This window comes from Martes martes (assembly GCF_963455335.1).
Source record: "Martes martes genome assembly, chromosome: 11".
Classification (NCBI taxonomy): domain Eukaryota; kingdom Metazoa; phylum Chordata; class Mammalia; order Carnivora; family Mustelidae; genus Martes; species Martes martes.
In genome coordinates, this window is record NC_137899.1 from 28388561 (window position 1) to 28412538 (window position 23978).

General features: G+C 35.1%; 1 protein-coding gene across 2 annotated transcripts in view; it reads right to left on the minus strand.

Annotated features, from left to right (window-relative positions):
- The window catches only part of HGF (hepatocyte growth factor), a gene marked incomplete at its 3' end in the record, with an annotated part of 77092 nt that overhangs the window by 43273 nt on the left and 9841 nt on the right, over positions 1-23978 (minus strand). Inside the window, exons 3-7 of one of the 2 annotated variants that reach the window (XM_080819074.1) lie at positions 22506-22618; positions 20848-20962; positions 15057-15184; positions 9151-9271; positions 7675-7793 (exon numbers count right to left, since the gene is read on the minus strand). In XM_080819074.1, coding sequence (XP_080675200.1) covers positions 7675-7793; positions 9151-9271; positions 15057-15184; positions 20848-20962; positions 22506-22618 — 596 coding nt within the window. Of the gene's footprint in view, positions 1-7674; positions 7794-9150; positions 9272-15056; positions 15200-20847; positions 20963-22505; positions 22619-23978 lie in introns of both variants that reach the window. The other variant, XM_080819073.1, reaches the window with a different exon arrangement.

Genomic DNA, 23978 nt, shown 5'->3' on the forward strand with positions numbered 1-23978 from the left:
TCTCCAAATATAGTCACATTGGGGATTTAAGGCTTTAAATTATGAAATTTGTGGTGGAGGGGGTATTGCATGGTTCAGTCTATAACAATAGTTTGAATAGAAAGATATCAAAAATCTGCCTTGGTCACATTTCTGAAACGAAGAGTTGTCTTATGGGTATAACGTTTCAGTTGTTCAAGATGAATAAATTCTAGAGAACTAGACATTTCTATAACACAGTACCTATAGTTAACAATACTATATCATATACGAAAAAAAAATCAAGAGTAGATCTCAGGTCAAGTGTTCTTACACATACTTAAAAAAGTAGGGGCAGGAGGAAACTTTTGGAAGTGATTATTATGTTTATTATTATGTTTATTACCTTGATTGTGGAGATGGTTTCATGGATATACAGCCATGTTCAAACCCATCAAATTGTATATATTAAATATGTTGAAGTTATATCAACTACACCACAGTAAGTTGTTAAAAAAATTAACGAAATGGTTCTGGGCACTTATGTATCAAGAACTTAAAAGGAAAAAAGAAGAAAAAAAGAAAAAGAAGAAAAAGGAAGAGGAAAATAAGGTAAAACATGATGAAACTTGTCTATTTTTTTGGTAAAGAAAATGGCATTGAGACAACCAGCAACAAATGAACAAAGGTAGCTCAGGGAAGCATGAAACCTTAGGATGAGTTGAGGATATAGGAAGAAACCTTCCTGGGTAGTAATGTCTACGAAAAGCTAAGTTGTCATATGAAAAAAAATCTAGAACCATAGAAAAAATTCCAGGAGATGTGCTCGTGCACACACGCACACATGCATGCACGTGCGCACGCGCGCGCGCACACACACACACACACAGGTGAAAAGCTACCACTGTGTAGAAATAACATTCATTCATTCAACAAATCCCTGTCATGTCCAAGGCAATGTGCTGACACAAAAAAGAGACATGATCTTTGCTCTGTTGGAACTTAGAAATTTTGATAGACCTATTAATCAAATAATTTCAAAATCAAATGTAAGGACCAGACTCTGAGAAGTACTTAGAAGGAGAGGTTTGTGGTGGTATAAACATATAAAAAGGAATTTGACAAGTCAGAGAAGTCAAATGAAGAAATGATAACTGAAGAGATCATAACTGAGTTGAAATTTGAACAATGAGTAGCTGTCAACTGGGTGGGGAAGGACGAAAAAAATTTTCAAGGCAGAGGAGATGGCAGGAGTAAAGGAACTGCAAATGAGAATATGGACAGAATGAAGTACAGGAAGTAAGCTATTCTGGCTGGAATAGACAGGAATACTATACAGTGGTAGTATAGAAGGTGGGAGATATGGGTAGGGAACTAAAAAATGGCTTTGTCTTTGTTCAAAAGGTTTTTTGTTTTTGTAAGGTCGAAGTAAATCATTGAAGCATTTTTACTTGGGGGTGTGTGTGTGTGGTGTGGTGTATTAAGGATACGAAATGATATACTCAGATTTTTACATCATTCTGTTTGTAGTGTGAAGAAGGGATGAAAGAAAAAAAAAACAAGTAAATATGGATCCAGCTCCTTTCAGAAGGCCATTTAAATATTCAAGACAAAAATAACACTCTTAGATAAAGGAAACAGCATGGGAGTGATGGCCAGATTTGAGAGGTACATACAAGATAAACTGACAAGTCTTAGTGATGGACCCAATGTGAAGAGTAAAGGAAAGAGCGTGTCTAGGATTATTCTAGGTTTTTGGATTTTAAATTTAATGGTGGTACTAGTCATACAAATGAGGGTTGAAAAGCAGATCAGACCATCCCACAAGATAAAGGAAGAATATCAAGAACAGGAGATAGATGATGGAAATCTCCAACTGGGTGAGTCACCGGTGGTGAGAAGTAGAAAACAATTGGAGCAGCCAACAGGTATATGAGAGTTAATGCATTTTCTTTTTTTTTTTTTTTGAGTTAATAAATATTCTAATGGAACCACAGCCTATTTTTCTGAAAAGCATAGTTATTTTTCATTTTAAATATGTTGTATTTATTAGCATCCAATTAGATTTGTATTTTAATGAATTAATATTTTAATTTCCAATATTATAAATATTGATTCATATAGTTCAATACATGATTTGGGGTTCTCAATAATGGTAGAGTGTAAAAATATCTTCAGTCCAAGAAGTTTGTGAACAACTAATTTAAATAATCAATTAGATTTTCTATGACATATCAAACAAAAGACAGATTTACAATTTCCAAAGACCTATTTTCACTTCAGAAAAATATAGTTATTCCCAACAAATATTATATCTCTTTGAAAAGTAGTGAACTGATCTATGGAACAAACTGTTATTCAGAATACAAAGTGATTATAGAGGAAAAACATAAGAAAATCAGTACTTCATTCAGGGGCTATACAGGACTTCCAATCTTGTTATATATTTGTAATGTCTTAAAATTCCAAATACCTGGAAATCTGTTAAAAATTATATAGCTAGGTAGACCCACATGTGGATGGTGCAGAGCAAAGGTCACTCCGTGGAGCACATGTGAAACATGGTCGTGGAATTTTTAAGGGAGAAGATCCATAAAGACACCCCTGCCCATTAGCTCCTTCAGGCCAACGTCTCAGGGTTCCGTTTCATCCAGTTCTGCTCACTCAACTCAGATATTCTCAGGATAACTTGGTGAAATGACTCCCTCTATGAGACTCAGTGAGCCTACCTCAACATGGAGATGAGAGACTTGACCCAAAATTCTGAATCAGGTGACACTGACCCCTGAAATGATCAATTGCCTTCTACATGCTCCTGTTGCCTGAGGAAGAAGCCTGGTAGAGGAGGAAAAAGACAGAATAGGAGCCAGAAATAGGATGACATTCAGGGGTGGGGCACAGAATTCTCTCAGGAGCAATGGGAATGCCTGGACCCTGCTCAGAGGGCCTTGTATAGCGATGTGATGTTGCAGAACAAAAAGTAGGAACCTGGTCTCTCTGGGTGAGGATAACTAGCTTACAGATGACAGGATCTACCCTTGGGTATCTACATTTTCCCTCTGTGCCTCTAGGGAGCCCCTGCACTGGTGGACTGAGATAGAAACCTTACTGACTCAGAAGTAGAAAGCTGCTTAATGCGGCATCTGGACTTGAAACTTGCCCCTTCTTCAGATGACCAGCTCACTTCATTCCACATCAGCGTTGGCTGCAGAGCTTAAGCATGCTGAAACCTTACGGCAACTATAACATATCCAATTCCCTCTTTTCTACCCCTGTGCTTTTGATTGAGTAATTCTTAGAAGAGAACTGGATATATGCATATTATACTATTCCGGATGCATTCAGAAGGAGGCAATCTGTTCATAAAGTTTTGAAACCGCTTTTCAGCTTTCTTGAGTATAACTGTCAAATCAAATTGTAATATGTTTTTAAAAAGGTACATAGCCAGAATATTTGTGAGCGGTTGCCATTTGGGTAGAAATTGCCTACCGTGGGGGGGATCACTGAGAAGGCCAGTCCCAGAACACTGAGGCCCACATTCACTTTCAGGGATGTACCCACTGATTATAGGATTAAAAGGTTGGAAACAAAGTGATAGGAACAAATTTGTGGTTCGTTCAGCTATTTAACAAATAAAAGGAACAGAACAAAGTATTCAAAACCCCTACTCTGAAAAGGCTCTGAATATGCCCATGTCAAGGCAATATCAGCTTTTACTTTACTAGTTAGAACCAATGCTCTGAAATTCAAATTTTATATAAAACTTGGAGTGTTTTGTTCACTTCTATATCCCCCCAGAATCTAGAAAAGGGTTTCAGGTATAAGAGCTAGACAGTAAATACGTATTGAATAAACCCTATGGAAAAGGGGCCACCGATCTTTCTTGTGTTTTCTGTGTGTTCCCTGGAATTGCTGCTCTGCAAAAGTTTTGGCCGCTGCTATGCACTTAGGATTTTGCATGAGCTTCAGAAGAGACTGAACTTAGATGTGCTCTGAGCACAGACATCAAGCACATACACTTCGACATAAGAAGGACTAAACGTTACCTTTCTCCTCAACGTTACATGTCTCTTAAATATGCATCATCTATCTAATAACTTAAAAAATATTTGACTTTCCTCTTTCCCTACCTTCACATCCGACTTGTCCTCCCATAATGGACACCCAAGCTCTTCAGTATTGTTCACATCCTTCCTCACCTTGTTATTCTCACTGCTTGTTGCATTAATTCACGTGACTGAATTAATGCAGCCTGTTCAAATCAGCTCTTCTCAGACCCACTTGCCTCCTTTCTCAGCCCTCTCCACACCAGTTACTGGGAATATATAGTAATTCTTCTGGTTCAGTGGTCTTTAGCTGGTGTTGGTATTTTTGGTTTTGCTTTTGTTTTTTGTTCCTGTTACTAAAAGAATTTTTTTAAAGTATTTATGTTCTCTCACATGTTTTTAAGTTGACATCTACATTTTTATGGCTGTGAAAGATGTGATTTCTAGCATATATTAACTACTGACATGTTGAAACCAAAAATTTTATATCACACTTTTATATGTGCGAATGGACTCTAAATACTAGAGTGATTTGATACCTACCTGTTCCTGCATAAGTGTACATTATCAAGCTCTTTTTCTCCTTGAATCATTTTTTTTCCCATTCTACTTTACTCATGGAATGTTATTTGAATTTAATGTATTTTATGCTGGAGAGACTTATTCTTATTTTATTTCTTCTGAAAGACTTTTATATTTCAAAATTATTTATTTACATTTCTTGTGACCACAGAATTCCAAGAGATAAATACAAATATATACCACACATGCATATACACACACAAACATATATATTCTGGATAGAGTTATGTAACAATACTGCATAAATGATAAGCAACATGAATATATAGTATTTTCAAAGGTCTCTTGGTTGAGTGTCACCAAGGTTTTTAGGACAGTGCATCACAATAAAATTCAGGAAGGATGGGCAGTTTGCCTCTGGTCAGTAGGTAAGAAAGGGAAATTGTGAATGGGAAGGAAGGATTTTGAACTTGACTAACTCCTTAGTAACACATGCACTTCAAGCAGAAGATTTGGGGCAAGAATTCATAACGGAAGTAAAAGAGCTAGAATTTGAACCTCTAAGTTGTTCATGCCCACAGACCCTGAGGAGAGACTTTGTGTTCCCCTGACTACCTGGATACCAATTTGGAGACTTCTGTAGTTAGCTTATGCCATACATCAAAAGTGAAGAGATTTTGCAGGTGTAAGTAAAGTCCCTCATAAGCTGACTTTAACTTAATTAAAGGGAGTTTGCCATGGATGGTCCTGACCTAATCAGGTGAGCTCTTTAAAAAAGGATGTAGAAGTCAGAGGCTCAAACTAGCAGAAAACTATGCTGTTGGCCTTGAAGAAGTAAACTTCCCTATTGTGGAGAGAGTCATGTAGTAGGAAATATCAGACAGTCTTTAGGAGCTGATGACCTCAGCACTGCAACCCAAGAAACTGAATTCTGCCAACAACCAGTGAACTTGGAATGGGATGCTGAGTCTTAAATGATACAGTCTGGCAGGCACCTGGGTCATGGCCCTGTAAAGTCCTATGCAAAGAACCCACCTGAGTCATGCCTGGACTTTTGACCCCCAGAAATTATGACATAATAAATATGCATTGTTTTAAGCCACTAAGTTTTTGGTAATTTGTTATACAGTGATAGAAAACTGTTACACAGTTAAAACCATCACCAAATGTCTTGGTGTTGCATCATAGGCTGTACTGTAAATGTAGACCAAAATATTTGGAAGCATATTCACAAAACATTATATCATAAGCTTTCCAGAATTGCAGAATGTCAACTTTAATTCATTTGAATAAAAATGTAGTCTCCATATATGATTTTACAAACTAAAAGCCTTCTCGTAATGAAATATTTCTAAAATATTCCCAATGTTTAAAACATTATTTTGCTCTTAACTCTATAGGTTTGGCTTACAAGTTCTACCATCCTTTCCTTAAAATTAACATCCTATTAAACATCATCCTCTGTTTAGCAAAGTCATCTGAATCACTGCATGTTAGTTGCATAATTAGCCAACTCTTCTTTGGACAGAAAAGAGAAAGAAATCTATCTAGTAGTGAGGAAGTGTCATACTTATTTTATTTCTTTTCTTTCACAACATCTTTTAAAGTAACCAAACACTGATTGGTAAATGAATAGAAGGACAACAGTGAATGTGCAGGTGAGTATGTATGTGAACGTGTGTGTATCTGTGTGTGTATTTATATGGATCTTATTCCAGAGACAATTTATAAAAGTATAAGAGTACCTAAAACACACACACATACTCACACCCAGAATGGAAGGGAAACATGGTTTATAGTACCTAAGTAGTCTATAACAATGGAAAGCTTAACAAGATTTTAAAAGTCAATGAGTGGAACTAACCCGATCTATACGGAGAAACACTGTCACAGGAGTCATCTTTTCTTTTAAGGGACCAAACAGATGATTCAGTTTCCTTGGAACACTGTGTTCACATCGAGAGCCTACCAGATTCTGCAGTTACTTCACATATGCTAGACACATCCTCTTTTTATGGGCCTTATTTGAGTTGTCCAAAACATTTCCTTTTATTAGCAGGTTTAAGTGGAGAGAGATTTACTTTGGCACTATCACAGTATGGATAATATTGAATTAAGTTTGTTCAAAGGAATATCTCCATCAGGCTGTACTAGGAAAATATGCAAATGCCTATCCCTATCCTCAGAACTGTCCACTTACCATTTATGCTGCTGGTACCTGATCTTATGTAGGTTATTTGTCTTTATATATCCATATATATGCATATCTTTATATTATCAAGCCAATTTATAATGTAATTATACCTCGCTAAACTCATGTGATTCTATTGGTCTTAAAGCATTTTAGGATCCAGCTGAAAAAATAAGCTTGTACTCATAGAAATAAAAGCATGGCCAAATCTAATTACCCAGAATTATTTCAAAGAGTAAAAATGTGTAAGTTAACCGTGGAGGAGAGGACCAAGTATACAGATTTAAAAAGCTACCACAAAGCAAGTGAGGACAGAAGGTTTTATCAGAAATTCAAGAGTGTTGAGTAAAGGCCAGTACAAAGAAAACAACCATAGCGCAGATAGAAGACAGGTTGGAACAACACAGGCTGTGGACAAGGCAGACAGAGAGGTGGGGTCAGCAACTAGAGATTAAGGATGTCTGTGAGACTCTTCCAGTGGACTTCTTAGTCTTCCTTGCAACTCTGCCATTCACCAAAAGAGGTTCACCGTCACTTGACAGCTCATGTTATGTCTGGGGAGGAATGGTATGGAAAGGATACCAGATTGGAAAGTAAAAATCTAAGGTCCTTGCTTTTAGGGCCCTAATGACATTAGGATACTGCACATAATCCCTAATCTTTTTCTCCCTCGGCGGGTTTGTTTTTTTTTTTAATAACATGGGAATGTTTAGGCCTTCACCGTAATTATAAATGTTTTCTGTATATGTGTTCACTTGCATATTTATCTCTTTCAAAACAATGACTCTGAAAATTCCAAAGATTTGGGTAGAGTTATGTAACACATTCTTAAAATATTAAAACCTACACACATTAAAGCATCAAGTAAAATAGCTGTTAACCTGTCTCACTAATAATCGCCTGCTTAGACCCAGTCTGTGAGAGGAAAAGGAAGCAATAAATTTGACCTTAACTTACCACACATTTTAATTGCACAGTACTCCCATGGGGTGTCAGGGTCAAGAGTATAGCACCATGGCCTCGGCTTGCCATCAGGATTGCGGCAATAATTATCATCAAAGCCTTTGTCGGGATATCTGTGAACCACACCAAGAAAAGTGTCATGTAAATCTGCCTGGAAACACCACCCACCCCTCAGTTCACAAAATACTGTTCGACCCAGCTTGGCTACTACTAGATGGGGGAAGAAAAGATTTCCTGTTGTGCCTTACAAAAACTGCTATTTATCAACTATTGCATCTGTTAGCTTACGTATCTAGTAAGTACAGAATACATCCCTTTTGCTGATAAGTTAGGTCCATTTGGTACCTGTCCACCAGCTGAGGTCCCAAACTGAATTCTCTTCTCACAAAGCCCAATTAAAGACAGATTACATAAACATGACCTCGGGTAGAATGCTCATTAAGAAAAGGGGTCCTTTTCTGAGGATGGCTTAAAGTTCAAACTGAAAGTTAGGTTTCAATAGTTCTGTTACTAATGATAGCTCAATTTTGAAAATAGAGCCCTTCTAGGTCATGCCCTCTTCTCCACCATGGCAAGAGAGAAACTCCATCACACCAGTCTCTCTATACCTTCCTCCCTTTAAATTAACAGGGTCCTGAATTGGTGACTTGATTTTAATTGCTACCACATTCCTTCTGCACTCACTTAAAAGACAAGAGATATACTTAAAAAAACCCAAAGCACATAGTTTGAATTTCATTTAAGAGAACAACAAACAAACAAAAAGGAAAAAAACACCTTTCAGAAAGGTGGGGATAAAGCTTCCCCTATAATTGTATTTTTATTCTTTATGATAAAAATAAAGGAATTTTTAACTAAATATTTCATATGAAATGAATGAACCAAAGTAGATATATTTGTTAAACCATTTTATCTCAAAACCCAGTCCTGAGGAGAAAAGTAGATTTGGTGGCATGACTTCTCCAGACTGGCAATTCTAAAATACGCTAGGATAAAGCAGCCAAAGAATTGTTTGCTTCACGTTGCATTCCCTTCCTATGGGCATAATCTATGTCATGGTGTCACACATGTGACCCCACTTTACCCAGTCACTGAAGATGTGGCTTTAGAAGGACATTAGCTTGTATCTAGCAACAATGCCTCCTCCCATAGCTTGGACTGTGGTCATTACTTAATGAGCCTCTGTCTTTTTCCTGCCATGGAAGAGGAAGAGGAAGCTTCTGTTAGTGCTCCCCTTCTGCACCCCACTGATGCTCCTGTGTTCGGGACCATTATGACTTCAAGGGACTCAATCTACTCAACAGACACCAGTCAAATGTGTGGCCAGCATTCTCATATACTTCATAAGTCCTTTTGCCCCAAGGCTATCCAGAAAATATGATATAAGGAGAATTTCTAAGGCAGTTCATCATGGAGCAAATGCCAGTTTGTAAAAAGAATCATCGGAAGGACGATTTGGTAATATTTTACCTTTCTGGCAAGAATTTGTGCCGGTGTGGTGTCTGATGATCCCAACGCTGACAAATCTTGCCTGATTCTGTGTGATCCATGGGACCTCGATAACTTTCCCCATTGCAGGTCATGCATTCAACTAATAAAATTAAAGTATGGCATGTTAATTGCTTCTGACAGAAAAATCAAGAACACCACTTTTCCATTGAAAGAACATTAAATCACCTGTTTAGCAAAAAGATTTTTAGAACAATTTACGTACCACTTTAATGTTGAATTGGGGTCTAATGTCCATGAAGAGTGACATAAAATACTCCCTACAGAGCTCTTCATATAGTTTACATGGGATTTGTGTAGTCAGTGTCATACATTTTTGCCATAGTACCAGGACGCTACCTTTCTAATTTTTCATTAGCTGTCCAAAAACCGCCCAGAAACTGAAAATATAAGACAGGCCCTTGAGATCTACCCTTTCCTGGTCTAAAATGCACAGAATTTCAGTGTCTATGCTGACAGTAGAATAATTCTCTTATCTCAGTGTACCTCAAGACACATAAATAGGAAATACACAGCTTAAAATGAGTACACATCATGCCCCTAGGTTTAATGCCAAAATCAGGACCAGGTAAACTTGAGAGATCAACTTCAAACATAAGTGTGGTACTATTCAAAGAACAGCGATATTTTAAAAGAAATCACGGCTCCTTTCTGTTCCCGAGTATCCATGTTGAATAACTGGGCAGCCTTACATTCTTATCTAGACTAGGATAGAAGATGACCTGCTATTGAACTCCTTGTACTCACTGTCTTTAAAATGTATAAGCTCATGTAATTATGCAGGATCCCACTGACGATTCTGTGAGGTTAATTAATAGTTCTCCTCTGGCTGGCCTCTTATGTCACACTGAAAACTCTGAATCACATCAGCTAGCTGAAAATGAGACTTCTCAAATGGACAGGTTGATTTGTAGCACAGCAGGAATCCTGTGGAATAAATCATTGCTTGGCTTTCTTATGAATCCGGCAAACTTCCCCAAACACATCATTTGTATCTTGTGACTACTGACCATCTAACTTTAGCCAAAGCAGAGAAAAGATATAAATGTTTAGCTTTATCTGTTGGTATCTGGCCTAATAGGCATTTGTAATAATTTGGGATATAATATTAGAATAATCACTTCTGGACCTTTGATTTTTATAACCTAATAGGACAGTTACTATTAACTTTCTGAAATATAAGACCACTTGGCTTGATCCATCTACTTCTTTGTATGTAGCTTAATCTATGAACAAGACAAGAGATGAATTCAGCTTCTTCTCATTCAATTCTGAGATTTCCCAGACTACAGTCAATAAACACCTGAACTATAAATGAGAGGTGCTCTTTTTGGCCAAGGTCATTTCCACAATAACATGTTCAACATGGATTATGCATTATCACATCTCAGCTTTCCAGTTCAACATGGTACAGATTTATTTAGTTCCCTTCTTCAGAAGAATGCAAGGTTTGATATCTTCACAGAAAATAATGTGGCATTTATCATTCTTTGTTTTTTTGTACTGAATGAAAAAGTAGAATAGAATACTATGGTCACATGTAAGAAATAAGTGTCCACATGTTCAATCTCTAGCCTTGTAAGGTACACAGGACTCAGAAATATATCTATGTCTCCTTTAGCAGATGCAAGTTGATAAGAGTATATCCCTTTCTAATGAAAGTGAATTAAATTATTTTCTGCGAAGCAGTATTGTGGGGATTATTATAAAACATTTTTCCTAAGCTTCAGGATTTTTAATCTTCTTAAGGGAAAATAGTATACAAATTAAACAGATGATTCTATAAGACAGCTGCTTTACAAGAATGAGTGTGGTAGATCAACCTCAATATACATAAAAGTCACTTTGCGATCTTGTTAATAAACAAGTTCTGATTCAGAGGATCAGGACGGGGCATCCATCATTAGTTCCCAGGGGAAACTGATGTTTCTGGTCCTTAGAATTCATATTGAGTAGCAAGTGTGTGGATAATTCATCCTACTCTAGAAGTTCTAAGTGTTTGTTGATAATGGCTTTATAGGAGAGAATGGATTTTACTCAGATATTGAAGGATGGATGGATTTGGATAAGCTATTATGGAGCAAAATAAAATAAAATGGTACAGAAACATAAATTAGTGTATTATGTTTATAGCAAAGTGAAGAGAGAGTTATGGATGCAGTTGCAGACCTAAGAAGATTTTTAAAAATAATAAAAGTCAGCAAGAATAGCGTAAGATTTTGGTAGGCAATGAAAGTTCTTGTTGGGGTCGAAATAAAATGTGTCCTGTGATGGAAATGAGATGATAAGTATATTATAGTTATAAATTCTTTGATTACTCAGTACTATTAACATATAAGAATCATTTGACCCTTGCAATGAGGAAAACAAGGCTTACACAAGTTTTAAGGGACTTACCTAAAACAGAAAATTTCAGACTTGTGCCTGGAACACGGACCTTCTGACCACAGTCCAAGGTTCATTCCATTCTTCCTAATAATCTTTTTGTTTCATGTGTTTTTATGTGTTTCTTATGCATTCTTATTGGTCATACTTTTAAGATAGACTCATAGCAATAATTTTAGAAAGTCAATCTTCCTGCCTTTTCAACATTGTCTTCATTACCCCCTCTGCTTTCCTATTCATAACAGTAGGTTGCCCTGTTGTAGTCTCACCTATTGGAGGATGGGGAGAAGGGGAGCAAGTAGATTGGCCATTTTACTCGGGCTGAAAATTTTGTTGTTTCACTATTCCATCAAGCATCAGGTTGCTAGTAAAAATTTCCTCAAGAAAGCCAAGTTTTAAACTCCTAGTCACTTTCCAAACTTCCAGAATTCTGTGAAAGTTCTAAGTTGTTCAAGCTCAGTCAAGCAGTAGGAATGGAAATCAAGTCCATCTACTCAGGGAGGTAGGTGAAAGTATGATCTATATAACACATAACATACAGTATGATCTATAGAACACTGAGGATCACCCCTCTTCCTCTATGTCCTTTTGGCCCGTTTTTTGTCAGTGTATTTTCCAATGGTTCTAGCAAGTTCATCCTTTTAAAAACAAAACAAAACAAAAACAAAAAACAAAAAGCAAAATACTGTCCCAGAGCACATAAACTCAAACTAAGTAAATGTTTCTATTCATAACTAGTTTTCCTAAATATACCACTGGCCTAAACAAAAGTAGAAAACTATATTAACTACACATGAATTATAATATGAATAAGATTCATTCAACATCTTTCTTATCATACTAATCAACTAACTCAAAAATTATTGTGTTCTATTTTTCTCAATTATAAAACTACAAGTGATTTGAGTTTACAGACTAAAACAACTATTTGGAAAATATCTCTCAGAAAAATCCATGCTGGTGATTACTTCAGCAAAACTGTATGTTTGAAATATGGATAGTTTCACAAACCCACATTTATAAGTAATCATTTTATTTAAATCTTTGTTTTTAAAAGTCCTTCTCTACAGAATATGAAATTATACATATAAAGTTATAGCAGTATTATTTGGGATTTTAAATGTAACTTATTAAAAATAATGATTATGGCTTAAAAATGTATTTACTTGAATATTTGGCAGTCATTAAAAGAGACATCTGTTCCAATAACTGGTGATTGCTTTGTTCTAAGCAAGCAAGTGTTAAAGCAAGAAATCAGATTTTAGATACCTCAGTTTGTTATATTTGAATTAAACATTAGTGCTATTATTTTCTTTACATAATTGTGTAAGCTTCTAAATGTGATAAAAATATTCATTTTCTTTTGGAATGCTTAATATATTTCAAAGATTAAATTATGAGAAAATAATATTAATCAGTGGATATCAGAAATACTTCTTTTATGAACCAAACTTTCAGATAAATTTCAGATGACAATTTAGCCAAGAGTTTAATAGAGTTACAAAAATTTCAAGAAATACATCTACATTATTTTGTATATTTTGTATTACCCATTTTAAAATAGCTCTGTTTTTCTCTATTAAGGTATTGACAGTGCTTCTTATTTTAGATCCTCTTCAGTAAAATCCTGCTAACGCATTATTCAATATCACGTGAATTTAAATATCACAGCTCAATTCATGCTCCCTGAAATATGTTTAGCCTATAGCACAGGTGTTGGTTCACTCTTCTCACAGGAGGTTATTCAACTACCATCAGATTTCTAATTACTTCCAGAAAAAGCCTATCTGCAACCTTTAGTGCCATGGTGATCAATAACATCATATGCCGTTAATAGTAATGAGCAATGCCCTTTTCTAAGGGAAAATTAACGACCTCAAATTATTAAAGGATAATAGAGATGTACATTCTAATGAGATGATGATAACTCGAAATAAGATTTTTCCAATTACTTCTTTTCTAGCATATTTATTCTACAGTGTCTTATCAGTCCAGATCTATGCCAGTGCATTTTGATGAAGTTTCTTGTAAACCAGGGTTGAGACATCATATCCCCACGCAAACTAGGCAGGTAACATAAATGCTCAGCTATTTAAAGTTTGACCAAATTACCTTCTCTTGAAAATACTTTCCCAGGTCAAAAAAAAAAAAAAAATCACTAAACAAAACTCCTTGCAATGACTTTCAACCTCAGAAAACTGTGATAGTGGAGAGCTCCCCCCAAAAAGTAGGGTTTTTTCTTCCATGTGTAAATTTAAAACAAGTATTAATTACAGATTTATTCATACAAAACAGACTTGTTCATAACGTTATCACAGATCCGTTTATTATTTTTAAAAGAGAAGAAAACAACGAAGACGTTATAGTGAACAGAATGTGATATGGAATGGAAAGGAAGAGTTTACAAACAAAGATGGAACTGACTCTAGCACATGAAGTCAAGAATTTTAAATAACAACAGAAAACAAATTCACCTTCTGCATGACAATTCACTAACAACGGCCTTTTTAGGTGATCAATATCGACCTAATATTAAATGGATATTTATGGGAAAATAGTTGAAAGAATTGGGTTAATAACAAACAGGTAGGATATCTTACTATAAAAAATTGGACAGCGTCCCAGCCGCCCTCTACTCCCACGTATTTCAAAATCTGACTCAATTTCTATTAGAACTGAATCCATGTTTCATTTGGACTTTTAGAATTTTAGTCTCTGACAGAACGGAAGAGCCAGCTGTTTGGTAGACAGGCAACTAAGAAAAGTGACACCACATACAACGCTGAAGTGGTTACTCTTCCTTCTTGTCAGGCCTTCAGTTTTCCAGTGCAAGAGTGAGGACAGGGCCCCTTTATGCTATGAGGGAAGGTAAAAACAGACATGGCCTTAGGGTGCCTGCCTTCAAGACAGCGTGGGCTCTATGGGTTTGATCTCTTCAGGTACTATTCTCAATGGTGTGTAGTGTCAGTCTATGTACCAGATTTGCTTTTCACCAGAAGGCACACAACCAGATCGAACTTCCAGCGACCCCTCCCCGTATTCTCTTCTGGGCTCATATACTCTGGCCACACCACTTCCGGGTAGGTTTGACAAAATTTCTGCAGAAGCAGGTGCTGGATGAATAGAATTAGCATTACTCTCAAAGAGCTAAGCTTCCTTTGGCTCCTTTCAGGTGACATGTGGGAAGAGACTGTGAGGTATGTGAACTCAAGACAGTAGGTGAGGAAGCCCAAACTTTTACTCTCCCCAGAGAGATGCCTCAGGCTCCGTTGAAATTCAAACTGATAACCCTTTTGTATTAATCTGATGAAAATCAGTTTTTAAAATATCACGTAAAAATGCTCAAATAATTATCTATAGTTGCATTTGAATGAACAACATATTTATTACGGTTTGATTCATCTCTGTTAACCTTTAATGCGAGTTGCAGTTCTACACAAAGCGGGAGCAGAGTGCCCCACACGGCATTCAGGTTCATTTACCTTCTGAACACTGAGGAATGTCACAGACTTCGTAGCGTACCTCTGGATTGCTTGTGAAACACCAAGGTCCCCCTTCTTCCCCTCGAGGATTTCGACAGTAGTTTTCCTGTAGGTCTTTACCCCGATAGCTCGAAGGCAAAAAGCTAGTTTTAAAATGATAATCATTACAGTATAAGAGCATGCAACTTCATTTTGGGCCTCTTAATTTTACTCATTAGTGGGCAAGTTTTTCCTGAAGTACAGAAATCCTTTATTCTACCTCAGACTTCCATATCTATTAACTTGAACTCTATCATTTTCATCCATCCTTAAAATACTTAAATTTTATAAATATTTACCTGACCAAATTCCCACATTCAATATCATTAACAATGACTAATCTCTGGGGTTGCTAATAGCCAATCATTCTAGAACCTAACTGACATTGTTCGAACCACAATTTCAAAGCTCCCCTCAAAGACAGCACGTGATTGAGCAAGGCCACTGAGGAGAGAATGGAAGAAACACTGCAGCCGACCTTGAAATCTCACTATTACACTGCTTATCCGAGATAATTACTTGTTTATTCCTTTTCTCATGAAGAATAGCTCTCTTTTCTTCTGCACAGCTGAGAAACAGGTTGATGAAGTGACACAAACAAAAGGTCTAGAATCAAATTAAACCTGGATTCAAATTTCAGTTCTCTCTTTGACTAACTGGAGACCCCAGCAGGTAATTTAGACTCTCTCAGCCTTTTTAGCTTACCTGCACACGGAGTATAACCGTAACTTACAGCATCTTACGCTTTTTAGGGTCTTTTTGAGAAGTTCAAAGAGATGACAGAGTAATCAGCCTTCAATAAATGCTACTTATCCACTTAGTAGTGTTTACCCTGTCACAGTGAAAAACAGAATTGCTTATTCTCTTCAAAAAATTAGCAATCTTCACTGCAACTGGGGTTTAGTGGATTAGTGCTTCCAGACTGTATTTGTAACAGTTTGCCATTGGGTGCAGAGACTATAATACATTGCCTTCTTTTGAAATTTGTAATGCCCTAGTTATAGTTTTGTCAGCACAAAGTATTTCAACACAAAATCAGAAAAACCCAATGGCTTTTTTATTCATTTGTACTGCTTGTGGCATTGACCTCAATGATGCTTTCTTCTGCTAGACTGAATGCAAAAAATCTTGTAAGGAAGAATATATACCGTGGGTAACACTAAATTTTTTTTGAAAATCCAGTAACATTTTCAATACTTAGTTCATTGTTGCTTTATTTGTACTCTTAGTATTTCTGAGTACTTCTAGTGAAGTCAAATGTGTTTCCGATCCATTGAAACTTATTTAGACATCATTGTTTTTTTGTTATGTTGTGACACAAAATGTATATGGATATGCGCTGGGTACCTAGAAATATTTCACAATGACGTTTTTTCATTTGCACATGAAGTATACCAAAGTTAAGTCCTCAGAAAATATAAATTATTGGTTTAAAAAAAGTCTACTTTAAGAGACTTACTACAAACCAAACATTTTCAAGGAAACTAGTATTATAAATGTTATGAAATTCCAAAATGTCTTTAGATAGAATTTATATCCTTACTTCATTAGAATTTTAAGTATGGGGAAACAAAAATTAGACATCAGGCCATATGATTAACGTAAATTGTAATACAATTAACATTCATCATGATTTCACAGTTTCTAACAGTATTTAATTTTAAAATAAAAAGAAGGCATCTTTTTTATTGATTTTGGCCCTTTTATTCCAGAATAGCTTAAGATACTTTTTGTTTGTTCCACTGCTTGAAATTTTCTTACAGTTTTGCCAGTTTTCCAATTTTTCATAATAAATTTCTAATGAAATACTCATTTTTCTGACAGATTCAAAACTGACTTTTACTTCAGATTGTTTTTTGTAAAGAAATGCCTAAATTTATCTAAGAAAATGCTCCTATAACTCTATTTTATGAAAAAAACTTGGCATAGTAGAGTAGAAAGAATAAATTATTGTTAATCACAAAATCTAGATTGTTGCCCCCAAAATATCACTTGGCTACTTATATGACACTAGTCCTTAGTCCCTACCTAATTTATTTACCCTGTGCTTTTCACTTCTTCACTTATAAGATATATGGCATGAATTTATTGTAAGGTCCTTTTTTGCCATTTTATGTATTGAGTTTACTTAGAAGAGATTAAATAATGAATTTAGTATTTGTTAAGTGCACATTAAAAATCAATGATTTTGGAGAAGACTTTTGTTGTATACACACACACAGAGAACACATATACCTTGCCAGTGGATTTGTAAAGCTAAAAAGAAGCTGTAAAGAAGTAGTGAATGAATCAGTCAATGGTTTAGGAGTAAAAATACAAGTAAGAAGAGAGAAAAAGTAGAAATCAAAATAGATATGGCAGAAATATGAATAAAATTTTCTCACTGGAACTAATAAAATTCAACTGAAAAGGAAAGGCGCTCCTTTCCATGATTTTATGTCAATGCATATGAAATTCCTTTTTAGGACATTCATGACAGTCTGTTCGTCTCTTTCTTCATCCTTTGGTGTATATGGCTTTTTACCCAAATTAGCTGATTTTCTTTTGTGTCCTGAGGTATAGCCTTCTTTTCTTTAGCATGGTGTATTTGGCCAAGGGATGAAGCCAGCCCTGCTCTTTTCACTTTTATATGTTCATTCAACCAATGTTGAATTACGCACAAGTCCTTTGCCAGTCAAAGGCTCTGTAATCAACTTTTATTCACTTATATACTATTCATGGTTCTTTGTCATAGTTAGCAAAGCTTTAAAAGAGAGAAGTAAAGAAATACTTAAAGCTTAGTTATATCATCATATACTTTGAATTATAAATTCGTTCTTCTGGGTGCTAGTCACCTTTTCTTTTCTTTTAATATAAACTGCATTTATGGGAAACTTGATCTATTCCATCATCTGCTTCATTAATGAATGCCGGTGGCCAGTGAAGGATATAGATGTAGATATCAAGTCACCTGATTTTCTGGTTAAGCTTCTATACTAATTTCATCATCTATCATCATCTTCCCATTAAGCTACTTATAAAATATTTCAATTTAGGAGTCAACAATAAATCACTCTTCCAGACAGATATATGTATATGTTTTTCCATTTCCCATAAAGTTAATCTTTAGGTAACACTTAACTTAAAAGTGTTAAGTTTTCATGCAGATAAACCAATAATCTGCTACTTGATAAAAATTAAGTGTTACCATTGTTAAACAAAAAAACAAACAAAAGATTTGATTAATATACAAGATCTTCTCAGCCCTAAATCTCTATATCACAAGGAAATGTTTGTTGGTAAAATAGCTGATTGGACTGGGAAGCCAGTTCCCAGGGAGATCTATTTCACATGTACTCTTCTCACACAGAATCACAATCATAGAGAATTTGGGTTGAAATAAGACCTCTACTGGGTCAGTCCAGTGCACTCAACTAGGGTAGGATTGATTTCAAAAGCTATTCCTTTGTTCATGAAAAACTTAGATCGATCTATTTAAATAAAATGTTTTCCTCATATGGTGTCATGGGAGTCACACCATGCAAATGCTTATGAGGGAAAAAACCAACTATATTGGATTTTTTGCTTTGTAATATAATGCTATGTTTCAGAGGTATTTGTGTGTTATTGTAAGTAACTAATTTGGGGAAAAAATTAGTTGTTTTCTGTTATTAGAACCCTGTAAACTAATCAGCTTAGATACTTACAAGCAAGTGTTAAATTAGGCCAGGATCACAGGTTTGATCCCAGTGTGGAGCAACTAACTCTTTTTCTTTATAGATGGGACAATTAACTCATGTCTGTTTATAGAAGTAAAATCATCTTGCATAATTGTGCCCCTCAAAAATGAATGAAATGATGGGGTGCCTGGGTGGCTCAGTGGGTTAAGCCTTCAAATCAGGTCATGATCTCAGGGTCCCGGGATCGAGCCCCACTTCAGGGTCTCTGCTTAGCAGGGAGTCTACTTCCCCCTCTCTCTCTGCCTGCCTCTCTGTCTACTTGTGATCTCTGTAGCTCTCTGTCAAATAAATAAATAAAATCTTCAAAGAAAAAAAATGAATGAAATGAGATAAAAAAGTGAATTAATCAGGGGTGCCTGGGTGGCTCAGTGGGGGTGCCTGGGTGGCTCAGTGGGTTAAAGCCTCTGCCTTCGGCTCAGGTCATGATCCCAGGGTCCTGGGATCGAGCCCCGCATCGGGCTCTCTGCTCAGCAGGGAGCCTGCTTCCCTTCCTCTCTCTCTGCCTGCCTTTCTGCCTACTTGTGATCTCTGTCAAATAAATAAATAAAATCTTTAAAAAAAAAAAAAAAGTGAATTAATCAAGGCAAAGTCATCAACATTATTGCAAAAACAAGTCACAGTATGTGTCCTACTGCTCAGTGTTTCATGCTCTATTTTATGTTAAAAACACAGGTTATACAGTGACACTGGCTGGGTTCACATTCCGGCCAGAGCACTTACTAGTTGTGCATGACCTTAAAAAGTTCCTAAGGCTCTTTGTTCTTCAGTTTCACTGTATATAAAACAGAATTAATAAAACCACCCACTATGTGGTTCTTGGGGGGATTAAATGAGATAAACAAGATAGACTGCTCGGCAAGGTATTTGGCTCATGGTAAACTAGATCTTCCAATGCACTTACTAGCCAGGGAGAACTGTTTTAAACTACCTTAGTTCCTGTTCAAATAAAAAGTTCCTGTGAAATAAATCCTGAAAAACTGGGGCTAAATTTAATTCTTTAGTGAGTATTAGAAATCTATGTTTCCTCCATGACGATTAAAACTCTCAGACTAGGGGCGCCTGGGTGGCTCAGTGGGTTAAAGCCTCTGCCTTCGGCTCAGGTCATGATCTCAGGGTCCTGGGATCGAGCCCCGCATCGGGTTCTCTGCTCAGCGGGGAGCCTGCTTCCTCCTCTCTGTGTCTGCCTGTCTCTCTGCATACTTGTGATCTCTATCTGTCAAATAAATAAATAAAATCTTAAAAAAAAAAAAACTCTCAGACTAATGAGCCCATGGATGCTGTGTTTACTCATTTTTAAACAGAATTCATCTGTTATAATGAACAGAATTCTTCTCTGCAGTGTAGACATTTAATTTCCAAGCAATAAGAAGTTTTCTCAAGTCATTAGGCAATAGGTAAAATGGGAAAGTTGGTCAGTCTCTGGCATGAGTTATTAGCAGAGGTTCTTAGTTTTGTCTGTACTTTGGAATCATCTAGGGAGCTTTAAAAAACAAAATACCAGTGCATGGGTTATTCCCCTAAAAGATTCTAATTTAATTGGCCTGTGTTGATGCTTGGGTGGTGAGATTTGTTAAGGGCTCATAGCAGGTGATTTTTAAAGTGTGGCCAAGGTTGTGTACCACCATAGTTAAAGTACAGTCAGGTCCTGGCTCAGGCCAGAATCTGATCCATCATTTTTATATCATGGTCAACCTCTCCACTCCAGCTGCAGAGTGCTGTACTTTCTGGAAGGCAAAGAGAGGAGGGGAAATTTTTTTTTTTTTTTTTAATCACCTTTTCATTACTTCCTCACCAACACCAAGATGTATGAGCTGACATTTTTGAGGTAAGATACTGTTAGGCTTCATCTTCATGATAAATTTATTCATCTTTGAATCTCAGTCATGAATTCACGTAATCCTTGGCTTAATGCAATTCAGCAAAATTGGCCATTATTATAGAACCGTAGGATTATTCTGAAGGACTCACAGGAGATTGCTAACACACACGTAAAAAAGAAAGGTTCTACCCTCTTTTTTTCATGCTTTTCTTACCTGTGTTCATGAGGGATCATGGAATTCCAGGGCTGGCATTTGATGCCACTCTTAGTGATAGACACCGTTCCTTTGTAGCTACCTCCTTTACCAATGATGCAGTTTCTAATGTAGTCTATCAGAAGAAAGCAGGGAAAAATTTTATAACTATGTGTAACATATGTTATATATATTTAAAAAGAAAAGAAAATTCCATCCAAATCTTTAAGTATTTAATGTTTATAAGTTCTCTCAAATCATACTGACATTTCTTGCCTACAGTTTCTACTATTTTCAAAACAATACATTTCAGAATAATACAAAACAAGAAAAAAGACTTCTGAGAAGTTTTAATTTTGTGACTATATTCCTGGATAACAGCAGAGATTAGTCTATGTACTTAATGTAGATTAGTCCATATACACAACTGGCCAGGCAAACTTAATTTGACAGAATGATTTGCTCAAATACACAGACTATTTTAAGAAAATGTTAAAAATAAAAATTAAGTAATGTGTAAAATCTATTCAATTCAAAGTGTTACTTTAAGATAATAAAAATAACTAACTTGTCTTTATCTTAATAAAATTGTATAGGTTTTTGTATATGCGTCTGTGTGTATGTCTAAGTGACAGTTGTATTATGCTGATGTCTAAGTGACAGTTGTATTATGTTGATTCTTATTTTCTATATTTTTGTTAACTTTTCAGCTGCAAAACTATAAAGCAATTCAATTTAAACAAACTATATATTCCTATCAAATAATAGTATATATAGTTACTAGCAACCTAGAAGATTAAAAGGTGATCTTATACTAGATCATAAATTATGATTAGGATTTGTATGTAGAGATCATCTTATTTTCTTTTTTTTTAGGATTATCTTATTTTCTATCATAAATTAATTTTAATTTAAGTGTCTATGTTTTTAACAGGGAAATATTTGTGTATATTACCAAATACTCAAATTTAATGACACAATACAATTTAAGAAAATACTTAACTTGAAATAAATACTATTATCATAAATATAATCCATAATTATTATTTCATGTGATAAGAGATTTATTTTATAAAATTCATATATTTATTTAACATTCTCCAATTATTTCCTTGATATAAATCTGCTTTGGACCAAAGTAAATACTTGTGAATATAGTATCAGATAAACAAAATAGACACATTAATAAATAATAGGATGTCAATTCTTTTAAAGATTTTCGAAGTATATAATTAGGAAAAGACGCAACTAATATTTCAAAATCTCCACATTTTATTATCAGCAATCACCACCATGACAGATTAATTACCCAAAGTTTTTAACATTTAAAATGCTATGTAATAAGCTCAAAATATACTATAATATAAGGCGTTTTAAACTATTAATTTAAGGTGGCACTTTCTAAAATGAACATGGACAACATCAATTCTAGGATATGCTCCTAGAAATAAATAAAGAGGGAGGGAGCAGTCAAATTACAGGAAGTTTGGGAAATACTCTCTTTAAAATATCATATTGAAATAGTCAAGACACTAGTATACTCTGTCTTAAAGGACTAATTGACTGCATAACAGATCCAGCATATAATAGAAAAATTAGTGGGAAAGAGCACTGTGGCAGGAAATTACATATATTTTATGCTTTATATTGTTATGAAATATTTAGGGAGAACCAGTTACCTTTGTTTTCATAGAGATCAAATTCATGACCAAACTCTTTTTTCACTCCACTTGTCATGCTATTGAAAGGGAACCAGAGGCATCGTTTCCTTGCTTTATCAAAAACAAAGGCCCTGAAAAAAATATCTAAATGAAAAGAAGGAATACTACAATTTATATAGTTTTTAAAGAATGGGTACATGGTTTAACCAAGGAGGGCAATATAAAAGAACACACAGTTATATATGCATAATAAAAACATGAGTGATTTTTGAAACTACCATTTTGAAGGCCAAATAAGAAAGAACAAAATTAAGTTTTCATATGTGTAGATTTAAATAAAAGAATACTATTTAGATATGCTCTCATTATTTTAAACAATGTGTAGAAAAATGAAGTCTTAAACAAGCAAGATCAATATATAACACAACTGCCTGGATTATTTCTGAAGACTTTTTTTGTAAGTACACAGCAAGTGGGAAGATTTTGTTTGTAAGTATGTACAAATGATTATATCTGATATATCATGACTAATTCCCAAAGTTTGTAATTATGTAAAGTACATTCTAAAAGGATATTTCCTAAAATGTATTAGACAAATCACAGTTCAGGAGATTCTCCTAGCAAAAGGGATCTGAAATCAAATGTCTGTAAAATTTTGCACATTATATCCCTTCTTGGTGAGTTATAAAACATGGAAGCTTTTTAAAGGCTATGAAAATCTTGTATCAGGATCAGTGTTTATGTAAGGCAATGTTCCCTAAATAGACTTGCTTGCTAGGTATTTTTAATTTAAAAAACCTATTAATATCACATTGCATATGCTCTTGATATACCTGTCTTGAAGAAAATTACTAAAATGTGTCACTCCTACAGTCATCATTCCTATAGCTAAGTATGATATTGGGTTTTGTTGTTCACTAAAAAAAGTCTCTCCAAACAAAATGATAAGTAGGAAAAAACCCTTAACTGAGAATAGTAAAGAACTTGATAAAATTTTCAACATATTAAGTGTTACCATGTCTTACAATGTAGAAAATGAAGTGGGAATTCTGAACGGTTTACCTTCCTTTAAGAAATGGTATTAAAACTCCTCACTATGTTTGTGCTAATTACAATGGCACCACCATTAGTTTAAGTAACTAATTAAAAGAAATACAGATTTTCTAAGAATAATGATTTTTTTCATTTCCAATCCATATAATATCTTTTAAGAACACATATTTTTCTCATAATTTTAGATATTCCAAGCTAGTCCCTTATTTCTTAGTAATTGCCAACTTTTGAGTAATTTTAAATAAGGAGAAATAACTTTTATGAAACATAAAATATGTTATAAAATTATTTAAAGCATTTTACCTATGATCTCATATTCTTATATAGTACATTTTATTCAATACCCAAATAACTTCAAAAAATTATATGCATAAACTTTGAGCTTTGACTTACACATTGAAGATTTGAAATATCTAACTACAAGAACATCTTAAAGCT